Source organism: Cynocephalus volans, chromosome 2, assembly GCF_027409185.1.
Source record: "Cynocephalus volans isolate mCynVol1 chromosome 2, mCynVol1.pri, whole genome shotgun sequence".
Lineage (NCBI taxonomy): Eukaryota > Metazoa > Chordata > Mammalia > Dermoptera > Cynocephalidae > Cynocephalus > Cynocephalus volans.
In genome coordinates this window covers 200,035,404-200,057,393 of record NC_084461.1, presented here as the reverse complement: position 1 = coordinate 200,057,393, position 21,990 = coordinate 200,035,404, and the positions used below count along the sequence as shown (strand labels likewise).

At 46.3% G+C, this 21,990-nt stretch overlaps 1 protein-coding gene across 6 annotated transcripts in view; it reads right to left on the bottom strand.

Moving 5' to 3' along the window:
* MYO18B (myosin XVIIIB) overlaps positions 1-21,990 on the bottom strand; it is a 280,263-nt gene that overhangs the window by 211,868 nt on the left and 46,405 nt on the right. For all 6 annotated transcript variants that reach the window (XM_063086857.1, XM_063086860.1, XM_063086861.1 and 3 more), the window contains exons 13-14: positions 3,331-3,504; positions 415-511 (exon numbers count right to left, since the gene is read on the bottom strand). In XM_063086857.1, coding sequence (XP_062942927.1) covers positions 415-511; positions 3,331-3,504 — 271 coding nt within the window. The remainder of the gene's footprint in view (positions 1-414; positions 512-3,330; positions 3,505-21,990) is intronic.

Here is a 21,990-nt window from a genome sequence, read left to right as displayed (position 1 = left end):
TGAGAGTGCAGCGTTGTGTGTGCCTCTCAGCTCCACCCCTCTGTGACTCAGTTTTCTCATCTGAACCATGGGCGATGTGAGTATAAAATATGATACAAGGCGAATTGGACAATTAGTGCAGTTCCTGGCCTGTAGTAGGCACCCAAAAGTCATTAGCCTTATTATTAGTATTCTTACAATCACTATTAGGAAGAGTTATTTTACAGATGCGGAAAGGGAGGACAGAGAGGTGAAATGATTTGCCAAAGTCATACAGCCAGTGGGTGGCCAAGCAAGACTTTAAACCCAGAATTGTCCATGTTAAAAACCTTCTTGTCAGCTCAAGTGGTATCGTTCTGCTAAACTGCTTTGTATTTGAGCTTGTTTGTGTATCTGCAAGAGGCTGCTTTGTGCCTGAGAAAAGGCCCCTGTTACCTGTTGATAAGGGAGACCACGGCCGCAAAGAGCTCTTGGTACAGGCCCGAAGCCATTCCCTCCACACACTCCACACCCGTCATCTTGAGTCCTGGAGCTGGAAGAGAGAAAAGGCTCAGCATCCCATGGTTAGGACCTTGCCCAGGGCCAAGGACATCACTACAGAACAGCAGGGGGTCACTCAACTTAGAAAATCTCCTGTCACCTACCATATCCTGCTGCTGAAATGATGTACCCACGTTCGTAGGACAAAGTCCAAATGTCTTACCAGGACCTGCAGGATCTCCGTAACCACCCCTCCAAAGTACCACTCTCTTGCTCATTCCTCAGGATTCAGCTTAATATCACCTCCTCAGGGAAGCCTTCCTTGACTACCCCCACCACCTTTAGGCCATTTCCCAGCTTCGCCCTGCTTTTATAGCACTTACCATAGCATAATCTTTACTCATGTGGTGATTTTATTAACCTGTGTCTCCCCCATGAGCTTGGGAGTGCCCTGAAAATGGGGAAAGTCTCTGGGGGCTGGCCTTTAAATCTCCAGTGCCTGGCACTTAGTAGGCAGTCAGTAAGTGTTTGTCATTCCCTTTTTCTGGAAGGAAATTTGCCAATTTCATATCAGAAGCCATAAAATGTTCATATACTAGGACTTAATCATTTCTCCCCTAGGCTTTCATTCTAATGAAAAATACAGTGAAACAAAGATTTCCAGGTACATAAATCCGATTGTTAAGTTGGCAAAATCACTTTTTTGAAAGGACTTAAATGTCCAACAATAGCAAATGGGTTAGATAATTTACAGTCCATCCGTACAAAGAAACGCTTGAAGTCAGGTATAGAAGAATAGTGAATGAGGTTGGAAAAGTGTCTACCTATAATGGGCGCAGGAATAAAAAAGCTTACGAAACTAAATCACAATTGTGGTCTCAATCTTGTTTAAATGTGCACGCACACCCACACACATGCACACATGTGTATGTGTGCACCTCATTAAAATAGCCAGCCTTGCATTGAACAAAGTGGGGTGAGGAGCATGGGGAGTCAGGTCTAAATCCTCACCCTTAAGTTTGATTCCATGCGTGGAATTGGAAACAGAATTTCCAAATCTGCACACACTAGAGCCTGGAGAAATAGTTCTGCATGTACATTAGAGGCAGCCCACTGCAGCCCCCAAAGCATTTCCCATCCCTCCTTTAACTCCACCCCCAACCTGGGCTGTTGCTAGGCAACCTGCAGCCTCCCAGTATCTCTCTCAAGCCTGCCGGTCCCCTGCCTGCTTAGTGTCTACCCTTGGGACCTCAGCCTGAGACGTTGACTCAGACTCACAAGGGTGTGTGTGTGTATATGTCTGTGCTCCCATATGGTGTCTGCGTGTGCCTGTGCATGTGTGTGGTGTGCATGTCCATGTGTATTGTGTGGTGTTTGTGTGTGTGCACGTGTGTGATTGTGTGGTGTGTGCCTGTGGATATGTTTGATGTGTGTGCACATGAATATGTGTTGTGTTTCCGTGCACATATGTGCTGTGTGCATGAGTTTGTGCACATGTTTGTACGAACACAAGTGTGCTATGCATGTCTGTGCATGTGTGTAGTATGTGTGTGCATATGTCTACACATGTGCCTGTGGGTGCACACACATGTGTGGTGTATGTCTGGGCATGTGTGTCATGTGCCCACATGCATGTGTGTGGCATGTATCTGTGCACATGTGTGCTGTGTGCATGTGTTTGTATACATGTGTGCACACGCACAAGTATGCTATGCATGTGTGAGTGTGCATATGTGTAGTACCATAGGTGCATGTGTCTGTGCAAGTGTGTGTGTCAAAGAGGAGAGGTAACCTTTAAGCAGACCACAGCTCTCATCAGAGCACAGACCTAGAAGGAAACATAAAAGGCCAGTGAGGTACTAGTGACATCAGTCATCAAGCTGAAGTTCCTGGAAGATGGAAGCAGCTCCAAGGATCCAAGGAATCTCCAGGAGACTGGCCATCAAAACTACAGCTTGAGACAGTCCTACTCACTAATCCCAAACATTATTGTCTCAAGGAGAGCTACTCAGAGAGTCTTCAAAAACCCCTGGAGCTTCAAAGTGTCCCTTTACCCTCATCTTCTGCAATCAAAGCTTCTGGCTAGCAGAAACTGCAGACTTGGGACTAAGCAGATTCCACCCTTGCAGGCACAGTACAAGTCGTCCTGCTTTTCCCCCACATCAGTTAAAAGCACATTCATTCCTCCAGCTGCGCAGGTCAACATTCCAGAAAGCCATCCTTGGTCCCTCTCTTGCCCTTACGGCCCACTCTATCACCTCAACTCATAAAATAGGCCCTGAATCTGTCCACCTTGCCCCTCCCTATCACCACTTCCCTAATCCAACCACCGTCACCTCTCACCTGGTGACTTTTATAAGTTCCCAATGGGTCTCTCTTCTCCCGCTCATTCCACAGCCTTCACCCAGGCTGAGCTTCATAAAGAATAAGTGAAATCGTATCCTTCCCCTGCTTACGCCACGGAATGGCTTCTCAAGGGTATGAGAATAAAAACCCTCATTTCCCACTATCCTACCACTCAGCTCCAGCCGTATTTCCGTTCGTCAAACATAAAGATCATTCTTCCCCTGCATAGTAGGGGCTTAACAAATGTGAGATCCAATGGAAATGCACTGGTCCCTTGGCACTGCCCAGGGTGTTCCCTCTGCCCAACGCAGGTGTCAGCATCATTCATGCCTATTGGCTGAAAGCACCATGTGGGCAGGAACCACATCCATTTCTGCCCAGGCTGTCTTCTCCTGCACCTCACACAGACCTGCACACAGTAGGCCTTCAATAAATCCCTCATGAATAAGTGAAGGAATACCAGCATATCCCCCAGGGCTGGCACAGAGGGGGACCCAGCCCACCCAGAGAGCAGCAGTGCAATACCTGAGCTGGTCTCCTCATCCTCAAAGCCCCGTCGACTGGGCCTGGACGTCACTTGCTCGATGATCTGCCGCAGGTGGTGCTTGAAGGTGGCGGTGTTCAGCTCCTCGTACTCACAGCCCAGGGCTTCAGCTGCGTGGTTTGCCCACTCAAATCGCATGAACTGCTTCCGGCCCACTGCGTAAGGGACAAAGCAGACGTGTGGTGGAAAGGTCCTGAGCACAGGTGGGTGGACATGCAAGAGGACCTTGGAGAATCTCAGCACCCTCCCAACCTCCAGGCCACCCTCGCTCAGTAGGGAGCCTGAACAGCCACCCGGGCCTGGGCCTTTAGGGGATAGCCCCTGAGTAGGGGTCAGGTTTCCCAAGAGATAAGCTTACCTTATTTCCTCACCATTTACAGTACTCCCTTTTTTCAAAGCAATTAAAAGTATCATGGGGGAGCACTCTGAATGTGGAACTGGGGAATGGTGAGTAAAAGTAGGATTTATTCACCCACTATCCATTATTATCCATTCACTCATCCACTGTCCCCTGAGACCTACCTACTTCCTCATTCAACTTCCCACCCAGCCTCCTACCAGTCACATATCCAACCATTTAACCACCCATCTGTTTATTCAATACGTATTTATTGACCTCCTACTACATGACAGGCACTGTGTTAGCCACTAGGAAATCAGCGATGAGCAAGACAGACAAGATTCCTGTCCTTGTGGAGCTTATAGTCTATTGAGAGAATGAGACAATAAATAAGTTAACAAATCGATAAATAAAATCGTTTCAAGTGATAAAATTATAAAGCTTTCCCCCACCCTAAGGAAAAACTAAAATAGTGTGATGAGATAAAGAGAGACTAAGGGAGTTGTTATATAACTATAGTAGTCAGAGGGAGCTCTCTCTGAAGACGTGATATTTGAACTGAGCTATGGAAGGTGAGAAGGAGCTGGCCACATAAGGAACCAGGGAAGCACTTTAGAGGTAGAAGGAGGAGCCAGTGCAAAGGCCCTGAGGCAGAAATGAGCATGGGGTGTTAGAGAAATTCCATGAAGGCCAGTGTGGCTGACATGTAACAGAGGGGTGCATACCAGATAGGGTCGAAGGATCCATGGGGAGCCACTCTTTGGACTATTGAGGCCATTTAAAATTAGCAACAGAGACTTCGTACAACATGGACAATGCTGGGCCGGCCCCGTGGCTCACTCGGGAGAGTGCGGTGCTGGTAGTGCCGCGGCCGCGGGTTCGGATCCTATATAGGGATGGCCAGTGCACTCACTGGTTGAGCGCAGTGTGGACAACACCATACTGAGGGTTGCGATCCCCTTACCAGTCATGAAAAAAGAAACAAAACAAAACAAACAAACAAACAAAAAACATGGACAATGCTTATGGTTAAATGGTAAGAGAAAAGTAGGCTAGAAAACCATGCCATAATATGATGTCAACAGTGTACATCATTCTAAACTGCTGTAAAAAGTAAAAAGGGAAATTGAGCCAAATATTAATAGTCACAGCTGCGTAAGGGGATTTTATATTTTCCAAATTTTCTACCATGGTCATGTACTAATTTTGTAATCCAAATAAAAATAAATAATGTATTAAAATAAATAGCAATGCTATCCTTAAAAAATGTTCTCCCATCACTTATCATCCTCTAAATGTGTTTTCTTCTTTAAAATAAGAATCACAGCTGCCAACAGAGATTTTTCAGTCCACTAGAAAGAGGTTGTGAGGGCCTAATTCTTCAAGCAGACATCTTGAAGCATCAGTCTGGTTTATGGAAAAACTGAAAATTTGGAAAAGGACTTTATCTGGGGATTCTACACTACCCAAGGAGGAGGAACTCTGGCCCTAGTCACTGAGGGTATCACAAATAGCCACTTCTTACTGAGGTCCTCCTATGTGCCAGTTACTTAGCACTGGTCCTCACAGAGCACTATTTTATTGCCCTCTTTTTATAGATTATTCCTAGTTTACAGGTGATGAATGAGACACTCAGAGAGCTGACATTTCTATTTTTAAAAAGTCCTGGCCCTTTCAAAAATGATGATGAAGATGATAATGGTGATGATGATGGTGATGTGGTGATGATGGTGATGGTGATGGTGATGGTGTGATATAATAGTTACCATTTATTGACCCATTTTATTCAACATGACATCTTTGTTCAACTCATGGCTTTTGGAGTCAGAGAGTCTATTCTAGAGTTCTGGGTGTGACACGTAGAAAAAGCTCACTACATGTTAGTTATAATTATTTCTTCTTATTATTATTGCGATTAAATATTCACAAAAGTCCTGGAAAACACCATGATCATTCCCATTTCATATAAGAGAAAACTGACTCAGAAAAGTCACCAGAAAACAGACTGCTACTAAGTGGAAGAACTACTTTTTCACCAAAATCAGTCCTTCAAATACTATCTTTAGAAAATTTGCCATGTCCTTGCAACGCTTCTTTTAAATGGACTCACTTATCTTTTTCACTTCTGTAAATACATTGTAAAAGGAAATGCTATCTCACTATCTTAAACAAGAATTCATTATCACCCGTCACAAATAGAAAGTAGCAATAAATACAATATAGGCACAAAAATGTCATTAGATTCTAATTAGACACCGTTACCTGTGAGCCTGAAGTCTGATTTCTCTTTGTTAAAAAGGGAGATTAGGAAATAATAGAGAGAGGTGTTAAAGGCTATTAGCACTGAACTAGACATTCTCTTTTCTGTGCTGGGGATTGAAAGTGAACTAACTAGGAGATAACTTTCTAGATGGGCATGTCCTGTCTCTCTCTGGTCCCCCCACTCTCTACTGCTGCTCTCTGAAATAGTCTTCCACACTCCACCTGCAGTGACCTTCCTGATCTCAATGACCTGGAATGTCGTGAAGGGAAATGGCAATTGCTATTTCTGAAAAGAGGAGTGATGAATGGACTCTGGCTGGGCTCTCTAAATCCTGCCGGACTTAAGAGGGATATTTCCAGGTGCGGCTGAAATGCATCCTGCTGGCGAAATCAAGGTGGGAACACAGAGTGCTTTGTCAGGAAAGCTTCCAGCTTCCCGAAGACTAGCCCACCCACAAAATCTCACCCCACGGATCCCTCTATCTTTCCGCAGATGTGGATGGTGGCCAAAGACTTCCCCAAAGGAGGTCAAGAACCCTGAGGTGACACCTGAGGCAGAGAGAAAGGGAACTGAGCCAGAACATTGGTGTTAGACCAAATGGGATCTGGATCCAATTCCCATTTCTGACATTCTCAGCTGTCAGTCTTTCAGCCAGTTGCACAGCCTTTTTGAAACTCAGTTTTCTCACCTGTGATATGGAGTCATAAAACCCCCAACACCTCTTCATAAGACTGGGTGAGATAATTACATGAGATACCCAACAAAATGCCTGGCCCTGAGAAAGTGCTAAACAAATTTCAACTCCCTTCTCCACCTGTGAAACCAAGAAGGGCACCCTTCACCCCAAAAAGGATTGCCCTGTCTGGTGGCTGCATGGACTCCACCTGCAGATTTGTCTATCCGTAGCTTCATGAACAGGCCATGTGGAATAATAACGAATTGGTACACTTCAGGTGTGGATCACACCCCAGGGATTCTGAGCTGACTGAGGTTGCTTCTCTTCCACTGAAAGGTAGGCGCCTGTTGTCTCAGCACCTGCTACCAACCCACCCCAAAGCCAGGAACATCATAGAAATTCTTAGAACACTGCCAGGTTGGGGATTCCAATGTCTAAGGGAGGGGGGATGTTCTTGTCCATGGCTGGTTCCCTCCTCCCACAAAGCCACCATTTAACTAAGAAGAATAGCCATCATGCATTGAGCACGTACTATGTTCCGGGCACTCCCTAAATTCTTCACATGCTTCATCTCATGTATGCTCACTAAAACCCTCTGCACAGATATAAAACAGACTCAGTAATTTCAAGTTTCTTGTCCTGAGTGGTACAGGAAGTGGCAGAGCTGGGATTCCCACATTCTTGTGGCTGACCTCAGACCCTGCGCAGTAGCTGCCCTGCTATTTTACCTTCCTACCCTGTTGTAAGAGCAGAGGCCTGTATGCTCACTGCTTGATCCCTGGCTCCTGGGATAGAGCTGATATCAGGAAGGCTCAGTAAACATTTGTAAAGTGAGCAATTAAATGAAGGAATGAATCAAGGAATGAATGAACATTTCTAATGGATGGCCAGCCCTGCCTACTTTCCTACCCCTATCCTCCAGGATTTGGAAAAGAGAACCTGTGAGCTCTTCTTTCCCCCAAGGAATCAGCCATCTGACCTTCAGCTCTTAGAGACTCCTTCTACATCAGAGAGAAGTTTCAGCAGGAAAAGATCGAGTAAAAGGTAAAACAAAAGTGAGAGAAGCAGAGAGAGGCAAAGAAAGAAATGGAAGAAAGAGAAAGATCAGAACTGCCCCATCAGATGGAACTCCTTGAGGGAGGGAAGGCTCCGAATTTTTCCCTACCCCTGACCACTCTAGAGGGAACCACACACTCTGTCCAGGTGCTTTTCTCTCCACCCACCAGGAGGCAATCAGGCTGTGTCCAGAATGATCCCAAAAGTAAGTACAAAGACCATTTCTGGTGTGGGCATTTGGTTGCCAGCCATTCTTCTGGTTGCTAGTGAAAGAAAGGATCTCATGGAAAGTGGACTCAAGGTTCCTGCCTTCCTTCCTCATTTCCCTTCCTCACTCCCTCCGTGGTGCCTCCTGGGATCACTTCCGACATAAACACCTTGCCCTTGAACCATTGTATCAGCATCTGCTCCCTCACTAGGATGCTAAGGCTAAGAGAGAGTCTCAAAGGCTGCAGGTACCAAGCATGACCACCTTAGCAAGATTTGGTTTGGTTTCCCCTTCAATGATGAAGACCAAGGGAAGTTTCTCTAAAAAGGAGCCAACGTCTTAGCACACTGTTCCTTCTCTGGCTTTTTGTCTATTCCTCAGAAGCCAGTTGCATGTCTAGGGTGAGGCATGGCTCCAGCCATGTGCTTGGCAGGGCTGAGTCAATAACTGTCTGGATTGTAGAAGGGATGTGGAACAGAGCAGGGCAGCCAGATAGTTGAGGGTCAGAGCTTCCCAAAGGTGTTCCTCATAGTGGTTGTCCCATGGGATGTTCACTAGTATCACTAGGAAAACTGAATTGTGTATTGTATCAATTTGGTGGATGCTTGGTTAAATAAGTTTCTTAACTGCAGGACTTCTCAGAGCCTTTAAAGTATATCTTGCAAATCTCCGAAAAGGGGAAGTTCTGTTCAGATTTATTTGGCCTCAGAATGGATTTATAGAGTCTCTTGCAGGTCTGATGTTCCATCCGACACTAGTTTAGGAAATACTGGTTTAGCTGAAAGAGCCCTCACCTAACTAGGTGACCCTGGGCCTCACCTGAGTCACTTACCCAAGGTCACTTCTCTGGCAAGAGGCAGGCTTGATTTGAATAAAGAGAACAAAAGAGAAATGAGAGAAAGAAAGGGGGAAGGGAAGGAGAGAGGAAGGGAAAGTAATGGAACTATAGTTTCTGAGATGCTCAAATCCACCTGCAGAGGCAGTTTTTTCCCTTTATGTGCAACACAGAAAAAGGAGAGAGAGAGAAGAAAAAATAACATAGCTGTTTTCCCCCACACACCATGAATTCAATTGCTATCAATTACTGTGGCCTCCTGCATTTATTAATAGCCAAGTTACTTCTCCTTCCAACAATAGCTGTGCTGTTGCTAAATTACTCAACATTATGTGACTTATTTATGAAGCTGGTACATCTGGTTCACATTTCCTCACACACAGGTTTACAATTCTGAGGCCTGTGAAGAAGGAGGCTGCCTGAAGGGAAAAGAAGTCTGAAAGGCTGTAGCTGCTACAAGAAAAGGCAACATTCTAGAGACAGACTGCCTGGGTTCAAATCCCACCTCCACCACTTAACACCATGTGATGCTGGGGAAGTCATGTCAACTCTTTGAGCCTCAGTCTCCTCTTCTGTAAAATGGGAGTGATGAACAGACTGCACCCCATCGAGTTCTGCTGAAGAGTCAATGAGGTTATCTGTGCAGAATGCTTAGCGCGGAATCTGCTCAATAAATGTCAACTCCATTATGGTCGTACTCTGATATTTCCACCCTTAAAAATGACAAATAGATCAGAAAAAGAAAAACCAGGAGCAAACCCAACTCAAGAAGCTGTGACGTTCTGCACAGGGCAAATTTCTATTGCTGGGACCATGGAAAACGTGACCTTCTTATTCTTGCAAGCCAGAATATCAAGTCCTTTCTTGCTTCTTATAGACCCTGTCTGGTCCTGCTGCCCCCAGGTGCCATGCAGCCCACAAATCTGGACCTATTTGTCCACCTGCCTGGCTTTGAAGAAAGTTGCCCATGTGTACCAGGGGCTTTGTTCATCTGCACAGTTAGTGCTCCCTGTAAGGCCTGGCCAATGAGCCGCCTATAAATTTCTGCTGAGTTATTCATAATCCAACATGATTCACTGCCCATACTCTAACAGCTGAGAAGACAACAAATATGTAGGCCACTCCAACATTTTGGGGATACGAGCAGTTGTTCTGGGGGAAAAGAAGCCTCTATGGGCAAATCAGTTGGGGCAACATCTGATTAAACCCAGCAAAATGAGTTGCTTTCTTGAAGGACTTCTCAGAACTTTGAATACACCAACATGCATTGGAATTTATAAGAGGAAGGGAAGGGAGGGGAGGGTCTCCTGAAGTATTTTGTTCAAGAAGTCAGAGGTCAAAATCTGATGAGGAATCTTTGAGGTAGTGGAAAATTGTAGAAAGAACAAGAGTCCAGACCTTCAAAGATGGTTTCAGCCTGGCTGTGTGATCTTAAGCAGAAGATGTCACCTCTCTGAGCCTTGGTTTCCTAATCTGTAAAATGGAGTGGCTCTTCTCGCATCTGGTCATTTTAAGGATGAAATGAGACATTAGATGTGAAGTTGCTTGGGAGTGTCCCCAGAGCAGGTGATCCAGGTTGAGGACCAGAACCATCAGGTAAACCTCAGCTGAAAGGTGTCACATGGGCAACCACAGGAGCAAAGGCACAGGGGTGATACCAGCAGCAGGTCCATGAGTGACTGGTCTGAGATCACACAACTAGTGAGGCAGAATCCAGGACAAAAACCAGACCTTGCTGGCACTGCCAATGCTCTTTCCACATTCACATGCCCTTGCTAAGCAGGCTGAGCAGGGGACACTTAACTTATCCAACTTTCCCCTTTGAAGCTGTTTCCTGTGGCCCAAGGAAAGCCCAATAATAGCCAGGATTTCCTCAGTACTCACCACAGGCCTGACCCTGTGCTGAGCACTTAATCTCATCAATGCAACAACCACACAGAAAGCTATGATTACTAATTCTATTGATTGATGACCCATAGACCATGCAAAATGATGTGGCATAAAGAAGAAAGGTGAAACCTTTAAAAACAGAACTCCTGGGTCTGAAATTGGGCTCCTCCCCTTCCCAAGTTCATGATGTGAGGTAACTTACTTCTTTGACCCTCTATTTACTCATCTGTAAAATGGGTATAACCTACATGTAGAGTCATAAGAATTAAATAGAAGAATCCATGGAAAGCACTTAAATCATGCCTGGGAGAGAAAGGATTCTCAGTAAATATCAACAATTAACAGTTCTATCACTATCATTGTTGTCATTGTTACTATGTTTATGCTTTGTCTCTGAATGATGGGTCCAGGACTCATTCACGCTGGAGTTCTCACTAAGCCATCACTGTCTCCCCTCCAACAATAGGTTAGTGGAGTCTCTGGTGATCAAAGCTAAAAGGGGCCCCATAAGGCAAGTCCTTTCCCCACTCTGAGCCTCAGTTTCCTCTTCTGTAAAATGGGGTAATAGCACCTACTCCATGGAATTGTTGAAATGGCTGAAGCTCCTAGAGTAGTGTCTGGCACGTGGTAAGCAATGGATAAATGTTAGCTGCTCTTATTATTTAAGGGAAACAGAGGCCAAAAGAAGGAGTGAGGCTTTTTCAGGGCAACCAAGCAAGGGAATGGCTTGCTCACTCTGAAACCCAAATCCTCAGGTGTTCCAGCCTCCCCACCCCAACATCCCAATGCAGGGGTGGCTGGGGGGAGGGAGTGCTGCTGGTGAGCTCTGCCTTCCAGCATGGGCCACTTCTGGGTGTGCATTTTTTAAAAATATAATTGTTTACATCCCAGAGCAGCCATTCTAGCTTAATGAATGAATTTAATATGCTCAGAAAATGCAGAATAAATCCTTGCCTGTGGCCCAGAATAGGCTTGGCGGCACCAGCTGTTGGGCAGGGAGCCAAGCCACCAGCTGGGGCAGGGCAGAGGATGCAAGGCCTGTAGCCACAGGAAGGCACTTGGATGGGACAGGGCCCAGGAGGGGACAGGCCTCAGGGGTGCTGGGTCCAAGGACAGATCACTGAAATCTCCAGGATGCCAGGCTATGTGATAGTCCTCTCTTAACCAGAGCCCCACTGCAGTCCCCAGCACCAGTGCAGGGGCCCTTGGATTGATTCCTTTAGCAGGCACCAGCCCATACATGGAGAATGAAGACCTTGAACCTGCTGTGCTGACTCAAGACACCACGTTTTTGCTCACTCGGGTTCCTCTTCCTAGGGCACCCTCCCTAATTTCTTCTGTTTTCAAGGTTCAACTCAAGGGTCTCCGCCTCTAGGAACCCTTGGTTGGGGCTGACCATTCTCAACTTTGGATGCTATCTGCATAGAATTCTTGCCCAGCATCATCAATGCACTTGTCTGAGTCTATCTCTCTGGATTGGATCAAAATTTTTTCTTGGAAGGTAAAGATGGTGTCCCAGGGTAGTGGGGGCTTGTCATCCAGTAGGCACAGAAGAGAAGGAAAGAGAAGAGAAAGGGAGAGAGACAAGGGTGGGGAAAGGAAGAGAATGATGAAGAGAGGGAGGGAGGAAAGGAGAGAGGAAGGGAGGGAAGACAAGAGGGAGGGATAAACAGCATGGCTCAGGAGTCGGGGACCAGAGTTCTAGTCCCAACTTCCCCATAGCCTTACTGTGTGACCCTGAGCTAAACTCTTCCCTTCTCTGGGCCTTGGACCCTGCCCTGTACAAAGAGGGCCTGCCACAATCTAAGCCTCTTTCCAGCACTCGGATTCTCCACCCCATCAGGAACCAAGTGACTTCTTGCCTTTTACAACCACGAAGGGAGGTCTCTATGGGGTCGGCAGAGCCCTGGGCCAGTCAAGCTAGGGGAGGCTGAGCCCTCTGCGCCGGGAAGCCAGCCAGGCCCAGACTGCAGTTGTTCTGCTCCTCCTGACTCTACAACTCTTGACATCCTTTTATTCAGAGCTGGGAGAAATGAGCAAAGCTGGTCCCAGCCAGCTGGGCCCCAGACACCAACCCTTAGTAGCACTCATGGGAAAAATGGAGGGGAGGTGCATGTACTCTGGGCTCTGAACACCTGGTGAAGGGATGAAGCTTGTTTCATGAAGGGCAGAAAGCAGCTGGGGTAGAGGGGAAGGAAGGAAGAAGTCCCTCAGAATTGGAGGCGAGTGAAGCAGAGTGCTGAGCCACAGTGAGAAACCTCTGACGGGGGCCTGGCCTCGGCTCCTCTGTGCCTGCGTGCTTCACTTAAGGAAATAGAAGTGAGCTCAGAGAAGCAAAGAGAGCACAGGACAAGCATTCGTCCTGGAGGAGAGAACAGAGGTATCATCCCTAAAGTGGGGACAGCAGGTCCATTTAAAAATGCCAAGTCTTTCTCTGACCCCTAGTGACACAGTGCATGGCAGGCAGAGGGTCCAGCTTTGTGCCACTTAGAGCTGTGTGACCCTGAGTGAGTGACCTCACTTCTCTGAGCCTCAGCTCTCCCATCTGCAAATGGAAATGATAACAACAGTCCCTACCCCATAGGCTTGTGAGGGTGTTATATGAGCCAACCAACTGGTGTAAACATCCAGGGAGTTGAACTGGGCCACGTTCATCAAAATGTTAAACATGGGACACACTCTTTGACCTGGCAGTCCCACTTCCAGGAAACCACGCCTCCAAAATGCTCACTCATGTGCACAGCCATTTATGTCCAAGTGTGTTGTTCTGTGTGGGGTTATTTATAATACCCAAAAAGCAGGAAATGACCTGAATGCTCATCAGCAGGAGAACTGTATGGAAGCAGAACCCCATCCACTCCCAGCAAACCCCTGCAGTCAACAAGGAGAGTTAGGGACATCACTATTTTCTGGTGTGGAAAGAAGCCAGAGACAGCAAGACATGCAAAAAGCAAAGGGCATAGAAATGGAGATGGTGGAACCCATTGGTGTAAAAAGCAACAAGCAACCTACCAACCTGTATATTTGTTATGTGAATAGATGTAGTAGCTAAATGCCCAGTTTGCAAAGGCCAACATCATTTTCCTGGTTTTGTTATGTACTGTAGCTATGAAGGATGCCATAACTGGGGCAAGTGGGGAGAAGGGTTCTTGGGACTCTATGTATGACTTTTTGCCACATCCTATGAGTCTATCATTATTTCAAATCAAAAGTGTAAAGGAAATAAACCCAGCCTGTTAGAGCAGCAAAACTAACCTGTATGATATTGTAATGATGGACACATGACATCGTACAGCTGTCAAAATCCAGAGAACTGTACAACACAGAGAGTGAAGACTAATGTCAAGTGGATTTTAGCTAATGATAGTGTCAGTATTGGATCATCACTTGTAACTAGTAAGAAGATGTTAGTCCTGAGGGGACGGTGGGGAGGGGGAAAAGGGGTATGTGGGAACTCTGTACTTTCTGCTCAATTTTTCTGCAAACCTAAAACTGCTGTAAACATTTAAGTCTATTAGTTAAAAAAAAAAAAAATGCTCGAAGGAAGGATACACCCCAAACTGTTAACAGTGTTCACTTTTGAGGGCAGTGGGATTTGGAATATGAGGCAGGACTTCTTTTTTTTACTCTATGTTCTTCTGTACTCTTTCCATTTTTTCTAGAAAGACAGTGTTCAAGTGTAATTCATACAATTGTTTCAAACAATAAAAATAGTCACATACTTCACAAAGCACTTGGGCGTAGGGCCACCGCGCGCTGTTCGTAGTAGCCTCACTGTTGCTGACATCATGGGCCTTCCGCACGCAGGGTCTTGGCCCAGCTTGGAGAGGGTCCAGCCACCTCCTCCTACCCCTAGATGGACTGCACTTGCTGAAGATGTCGGGCATTCTGGCAGAAGGCAGGGGGCTGGGCCTTCGTCATTCTCGATATCGTCTACCCCCCTGGCGGGCACCTCTGGGCTTCCCGAATTACAGCTCCATCCATCCAGGGGCTGACATCTTTATGCGGTGGGATGAGAGCTGCAGTCGAATGGCAGCCTCCCTCCACCACCCCGTTACAAGGCCCCTCCTTGGGTTATATGTGGGTCTGCCTGTGTTATATATTAGGCAATGGGTCAGCGTCAAGTATAGACGGGCACATTTAGTGAGAGACAAATAAATTAAACTCTCCATCTGCCTTCAGAGGAAAAGGAAACAAAGAGACACTGCCATTGGGACAGGCATCCCTGTCACCATGTTGGATTCTGCCTGTGACTGTCATGTTTGTGAAGTCAAGAGGGATGGTGGGCAGAGTGACAAACAGTCTGACTTTCTGGGGCAAGTACACATTGTCTCTTACAGCTACAGGACCACAGAAATTGGAGGGGATTAAAGACCCAGCTCAAGTCAGCCTCCCTCTTAAGCTTCACTGGAAAAATCTCCACTGGACAGTGGACAAATTTTCCACTAATGATAATGACAAGAATAACAATGACAGAGCTTAAATATTCAAATTAAGCAATGCAAGCCTCATAAGAACCCTAGTAGGAAGGTACTATTATTACTCCATTTTACAGATGAGAACACTGAGTCTCAGCAGTCAAAGGAGTCAACAAGCTCAACCAGGATTGAACACAGGTCACCCTGGTCCCAGAGCCCATGCCTTTAGCCTCAGTTCTGAGCTCTCCTCCATACAGTTTGGCAGGACAACCTTCTAGATGGAGGACTGGATGGAGATTGGAGGAATGGATAGAGATAGGGCAGAGCTAAGACGGAGCTCTTAAGAGAGAGGGTGGAGGTCCCAGCACCCAGAGAGCACCCAACAACTTGGCCAGCCAGGCAGCCTCATAGAGAAGGGCAGGAGTTTGGGAGGCAGATTTCTAATCTTGGCTCCACCCCACATGATGCTGTTTGACTTTGACAACGTTGCATAACCTCTCTGAGCCTCAACATCCTGAATCACAAAATGATGATTCCTTCCCTACCTGTCAGGGTTGCTGTGAAAATTAAGAAAGAATGCACATAAAGTGACCCCCAGCTCTAGGCTGAGGTAGAGAACAGGGAGACTCAGAGGATTTTGTGAACAGAGATCATTCCTGGGAAGAGTATTGTGTCTGATTTTAATCTCATACAGCCAAGAAGCCTCAAGGTAGAGAAATTGTTTCTTGCTGCAAAGAGGGCATGGAGTTTATCCTTGATTTATTCTTCTGTGGGAAGAGGGTCCTTAGGGGGTATTAGAGGGTGGTGGAGACCACTGGTAATAAAAGCAGAGAGCAAAAGGCCCAGGGAACATCCTCTCTCTACCTCAGCAGGGAGCTGAGAAGCACTGGCTGTGGAACTCTACAAGCTTTGCAATACCCTAATTGACAACGGTGAACTCATATTTATCTACCTGGCCCTGTACTAAAAAGCGCTCTCCGTACAGCGTCTCAGTTCATCTGTGCAGAACACCTGTGAAGTCACTACTCCTTTCAATCCTGTTTTACAGGCATGAAAACTTAGCTTCAGAAAGTTTAAGTTACTTGCGCAAGGCCACTGCAGCAAAATATGGCCACACCAATATCTCCCATTCTATATGTTCTAGAGCCTTGCTACTCCCCCAGCCAGGATGGAGTCTGGTTTCCCTCAGCCTTTGAGGCTTTGACACCCTGACTACCTAAAAAACATGGCAGAAGTGATGCAGCTTAGAAGAGGCGATGCCGCTTCCACCTTGCTCATTGGAAACTTGCACTTGGAGCCCCAAAGCCACCATGCCATAAGGAAGCCCAACCAGCCCACCTGGAGAGATCTGAGACCCCATGAAGGGAGGAACATGCCCAGCAGTCCCAGGCTACTCCAGCTTTCCACTGTTTCAGCATCAGCCACCAATTGACTGCAGCCACATGACAGACCCCAAGCCAGAACCACCCAGCTGAGCCCTTCCAAATTACAGATGCACAGAAGACTTGGGAAATAATTAAATGATTATTGTTTAAGCCACAGAGTTTGGGGCTCGTTTTTTGTGCAGCATAGTAACTGAACAGCCATAAGGCTAGCAAGCGATGGAATTCTCACTTCAATTTGATCCCAGGTCTGTGTCACTCCAAACTGTGTTCTAACCACTGCCCTGCACTGTCCTTGGCCCTCTGGACCTTCATTAAGCTGTGGAAAGAGCACTGGACTGAGAGTTCAGAACTGGATCCTGTTTCTGCACCTGTCTTTCACTAGCACAGAAGTTTCACTTTGTGCATTTAGGAGAGGAGCCTTCACCTCTCAGCCGGGCAAGTGTTTCACCTGCCAAATGGGCTTCATAACCCCCACCTGGATCACCTGGGGGCAGGCTTTAATGCCAACAGAAAGAACTGACAACAAAAGTGCTTTGCAAAGATGAGAGTGACAGCCTATTGAATACCTCCTATGTGCCAGGTGTTATACAAGCACTATCTGATTCTAGAGTGATTGTAGAAGGCAGATGGGGTTATTATCATTTTACAGATAAAGAAACCGAGGTCCAGAGAGATGAAATCACTTACACAGGGTAGATCACACCACCAGTAGTCTGGATTTGAACCCAGCTCTGTTCAATTCCAGGGTCCCAGCTCTTCCCTCCTCCCCACTCTCTCATTATCAAGTAAGCTCCAGAGAGCATCCATTAGCTACCATTCGAAACACATGGGTGCCAGCTAATTGTCCACAGGCCATATTTTGCCAAAGGGAGAAACACAAGCTTGGATGAATGATTGTCTAATGGCTCCACAGGGATGGCCCGAGCCGTAAGCCTTGGTGAATAGCAAACCAAGCACGATGTCAAATCAATCACCTGGTGTTTTCTGCCTGCCTTGTGGTACTGACCCTCAGAACCCCCTCCCACTGTCTTCTCAAGGCACCCGTCAGCAATGGTGAGCCTGAGAGACAGAAAGGAGGTGTGGACACTATACAGAGGGAGGGAGGGAGGGAGGGAGGAAGGGAGGCAGCCTCTCTGCCACCATGAGGGCAGGTTTCCTAAGATCCAAAGGCCAGGTGTGCCCATGTCCTTTCGCCTGCCACATCCTGAAGGGAGGGGTCCTCTCTGACTTTGAGACTGCCCAGGGTACCTGGCTGAGGATGAGATAATCCAGACCCCCGCAGGCAGCACCAGAAAGCCTCCAGTCATAAAGGACACCATGTTGCAGAAGTCAAAGGCACACAGAAAGAGAGGGGTAAGTTCAACCTTGCAGAACTCAGGGGTCAGAGGGGACCTGATGGGGCTTCAGTGGGAATGTGATGTGACCCCCAAAGGAGGAAGCTCAGGGCACCCTAAGGAGTTGCTGCTGGGGCTTGTGTGATGTTGGCACTGGAGCTCACGGGCAGAATAGAGCCAAGCAGGGACCGTGTGGTAACCTCAGTGCCTGGCCATCATTAGCCTGGGAAAACCCTGCGTGCACACAGGGTACCCTTTAAGAAGGGCCGGTGCCCTTTTAAAGCAGAAAAAAAGGAAGAAAACTTCCAGAAAAGAAAGAGGAAGTGATAGTGCCCAGAGTGAGGCAAGAGAATGACACTGGAAAGGAAAGATCTCCTCCCGTTTCCCATTCAGCATCTGCAATTCAGTCCTCATCACACTGACTGTCCTGGTCCTGTTTGGGATGACCCAAGACTCTGGGGATCAATGGCTTATATGGCCCCTGACTGGAGACCACACAACCAGCTGGCCTGGGACTGTTGCTCAGGCTTGAAGCCTCTGATAATATACAAGGGCACTTCAAAAAGTTCGTGGGGTGAATGGCAGAATTTCATTCTTTTTTATGGCATAATAGTATTCTATGGTGTACATATACCACATTTTCCTTATCCAGTTGTCATCAATGAACATTTAGGTTGGTTCCATATCTTGGCTATTATAAATAGAGCTGCAATAAACATGGGAGTGCAGGTATCCCTTCCACTTGATGATTTCCATTCCTTTGGTGTATACCCAGCAGTGGGATTGTTGGATTGTATGGCAGTTTTATCTGTAATTGTTTGAGAAACCTCCAGCAACATGGATGAGCCTGGAGAAAATTATGTTAAGTGAAATAAGCCAGGCACCGAAAGAGAAATACCGCATGTCCTTACTCATAAGTGGGAGCCAAGAAAGAAAGAAAGAAAGAAACAAACAAACAAACAACAATCAATAGTGCATTGAACTTTCAAAAGGAGGGAACAGAACTGTGGTTACTAGAGGTGGAAAGGGGTGAGGGGAGGAAAAGGGGGTTGGCAAGAAACTGGTTAATGGAAAAAAGAATGATTACTTTTTGTAATGATGAATATGCTAATTTATCCTGATTTGATCATCACATATTGTACACAAGTATTGATATTCAACTCTGTACCCCACAAACATGTGTAATCAATTATGTTTCAATTAAAAAAAAACAGTTCATGGAAAGACTCATATTATTTTTTAATTCTATTTTTCCATGAACTTTTTGAGGTACATTATATTCAGTGTTTGTCTCCAGTTGCTGACTTATAGCTTCAAAACCACTTTGGAATCTCCAGAGCAGTAAGACTGCCTTTTTTGCACTAATGAGATGACTGGTGGCCAGGGACCCCAAGGTAGTAGCTTCAAGGAGGGTAGTGGGAGGATCTTCAGAAAGACCAAGGTAGGGCTGAAGTGTTGAAACTTTGGGGCTGGAGACTGAGTCAATCCCCAATGGCCAATGATTTAGTTAATCATGTCTACATAAGAAACCTCCATAAACACTGGGGTTTGGAGAGCTTCCAACACATCTCAGTTCTGGGAAGGTGTCCTGCCTGGAGAGGGCCTGGAAGCTCTGCACCTGCTCCCCTATACCTTGTTATATACATCTCTTCAATCTGGCTGTTCCTGAGTCGTATTCTCTATAATAAACTGGTAAACATAAGTAAGTGTTTCCCTGAGTTCTGTGAGTCATTCTAGCAAATCATCAAACCCGAGGAGGGGGTTGTGGGAAACCTGGATTTACAGCCCATCATTTGGAAATATGGGAGGCCCAGGACTTGCAACTGGTATCTGAAGTGGGACAAGTCTCATGGGACTGAGCCCTTAGCCTGTGGGGTCTTCACTATCTCTGGGTGGTTAGCAGCAGAATCTAATTGAATTGTAGGCCTGCTGGAGGCAGCAGAACAGGGTGCTTGGGAAGTAGGATGTGTGGTCCCGGAGCTAGGCTCAGAGTTCAGGCGGACCTGAGTCCAATCTCATCTCTGTCTTTAGCTTTGTGTCTTAAAGAATGTGAGTGAACCTCTCTGGTGTGTCTCAGTCTCTTCATCTGTGGAATGGGCATCATAATAGTTCTTACCCCTCCCATGCTGTTCTGAGGGCACAGTGACTTCATCAGATCTATAAGCATTCAGCACAAGGGTCCCAGGGAAAAGAATGGCCCAAACCTCACTCTGGAATGTAGTGGCTGTGTGATGCTAGGTAAGTAACATACCTTCTCTGAGCCTGTCTGCTTGTCGATAAAATGAAGCTGGATGAAAGCGAACTCTTATGAGGCCCCCACCATGAGTCAAGTCCCGTGCTCCACACTTTTTAGCATTGACTTATTTAATCCCCACCACAAGCCTTCAAATTGGTACCATTGTTAGTCCCGTTTTACAGAGGAGGAAACTAAGGGTCAGAAAGGCCAGGTAGCAGGCTGACTCCTGACTCTTGCCCATGACACTATTTTTTTCTCACTGGATTATTGCATAAATCTGATTGGATCAAAAGGCATAATAGAGGTATAGAGCAAGTGCCTTTGAAATCAACAAACATGAAACAATATTAGTGGTGGTTGTTGCTATTGCTGTAACAATTCAAAAATCCTGGGTCTGGTTATAAGGCCCAAAATCTCCCCACAGTGACTGATACTGGTTTTTAAAAATAGGATATAGTCTCTCAAAATAAGTTACAAAGCCAGGCACCCTCGGAGGAAAGTATCATTTTAATAATAATAAAAAAAACCTTGATTAATGGAAATGATTCTTAATATATTTCAAAATGATCTGTTATGACACAAATCAAAGACATTTATATACGACTTTGAAATTCTTAATAGCTGATTTTAAAGCAACCTATTATGAAATCTTCCAAAGCATAATATACAGTAAGTAAATCATTGGGCAGGCCTCCCAGGCAGACTGACAGCAGCTCTTCTTAAAATAATTTATTAGGTAGGGTGGGAGGAGGGCTGGGAGAAATTATTGCCATAATCATGTATTAATAAAATATTTATAAAAGTGACTTTCTCTTTTATCATCACAGGCATTTACATCCCTGAGCTCACATCACAGGGGGCGCCCACCTCCTCCAGGAAGAGAAACTCAGAAATCAAACGGAGCTGCTTCACTTCTCTGGTGACAGGCCAATAGGCCAGGGGGCTTCCTGAGTCCCTGGATCAATATCGCAGCATCCTGCCTCTTGGGTAAGACGATGAGGAAGCATGTTGCTCAAGGTCTCCCAGAGGTCACCAGTGGGGCTGAGTCACAATTGCCCAGAGGCGAGCTGCTCCTAACACATCCTTTCCTTCCCTGGCTCACTTCTCACTTCCTCTGCGGGTGCCTCCTGGGATCCCCTTCCATATAAGCCACATGTCCCAAAATCTTTGTCTCAGGGCTGCTTCTGGGGGAACCCAGCCTAAATCAGCTTCCTCTTTTTTATCCCATTTGATCCTCACATCAACCCTATGCTTAGCCCATTGAAAGAAGAGGATACTGAAGTTCAGAGAAGTTCTGTTTTAAACCCATATCTACCTCACTGAAGAGCCCACACCCTGTACTTGGTGCACCTAGACCTTCAGAGCCTCAGTTTACCATTCTGTAAAATAGGTTTGCTTCCTTCCAGACATCCCCTAAGCATAGATGTCTGTGCCCCACCTCTGAACTGTCACGGCTTTACTGGTTTGGGCTATGCAATCACACCCCCAAACTCAAGCAGCTAACAAAGCTACCTGATGGTTTCGGGTTTAGAAGTCTCATCTCTCCAAATAAATGGAGAATTCACAAGAAGAGACAACATCCTCACAGCTTCTCACATTCCTTCCTCTACCCAGCACAAGTCACTGTTGACTCATCTAAGGGATTGGGGATGGCTCTTGTGAAAAGGCTTGACAGTGGCAAGGTTGTCAGAAGTCCTCAGCTAAGGTAGATGTGTGAAATAAGAAAGTTTCCTGGCCCCGCTTTGCCATTTTCTCACACTTCTACCTCTATGAGGTGACTCTTTATAGCTTGTATGATCAAGGGAAATCAACTTAGTCTCCACACTCAGAAACCCATGCTGAAAATAAAAATTCTGCTTCTCCTGGAGATACCTACAGAAAGACCCACTACTTTAGAGTTTGTAGAAGCTGACCAAGATGGTGACCTGAGCCTTCTGGGAAGAAACTCTCCTCCTGGAGTGTAGCTTTGGTGGGGCTGTCAGTCAAGAAGCCCCAGCCTA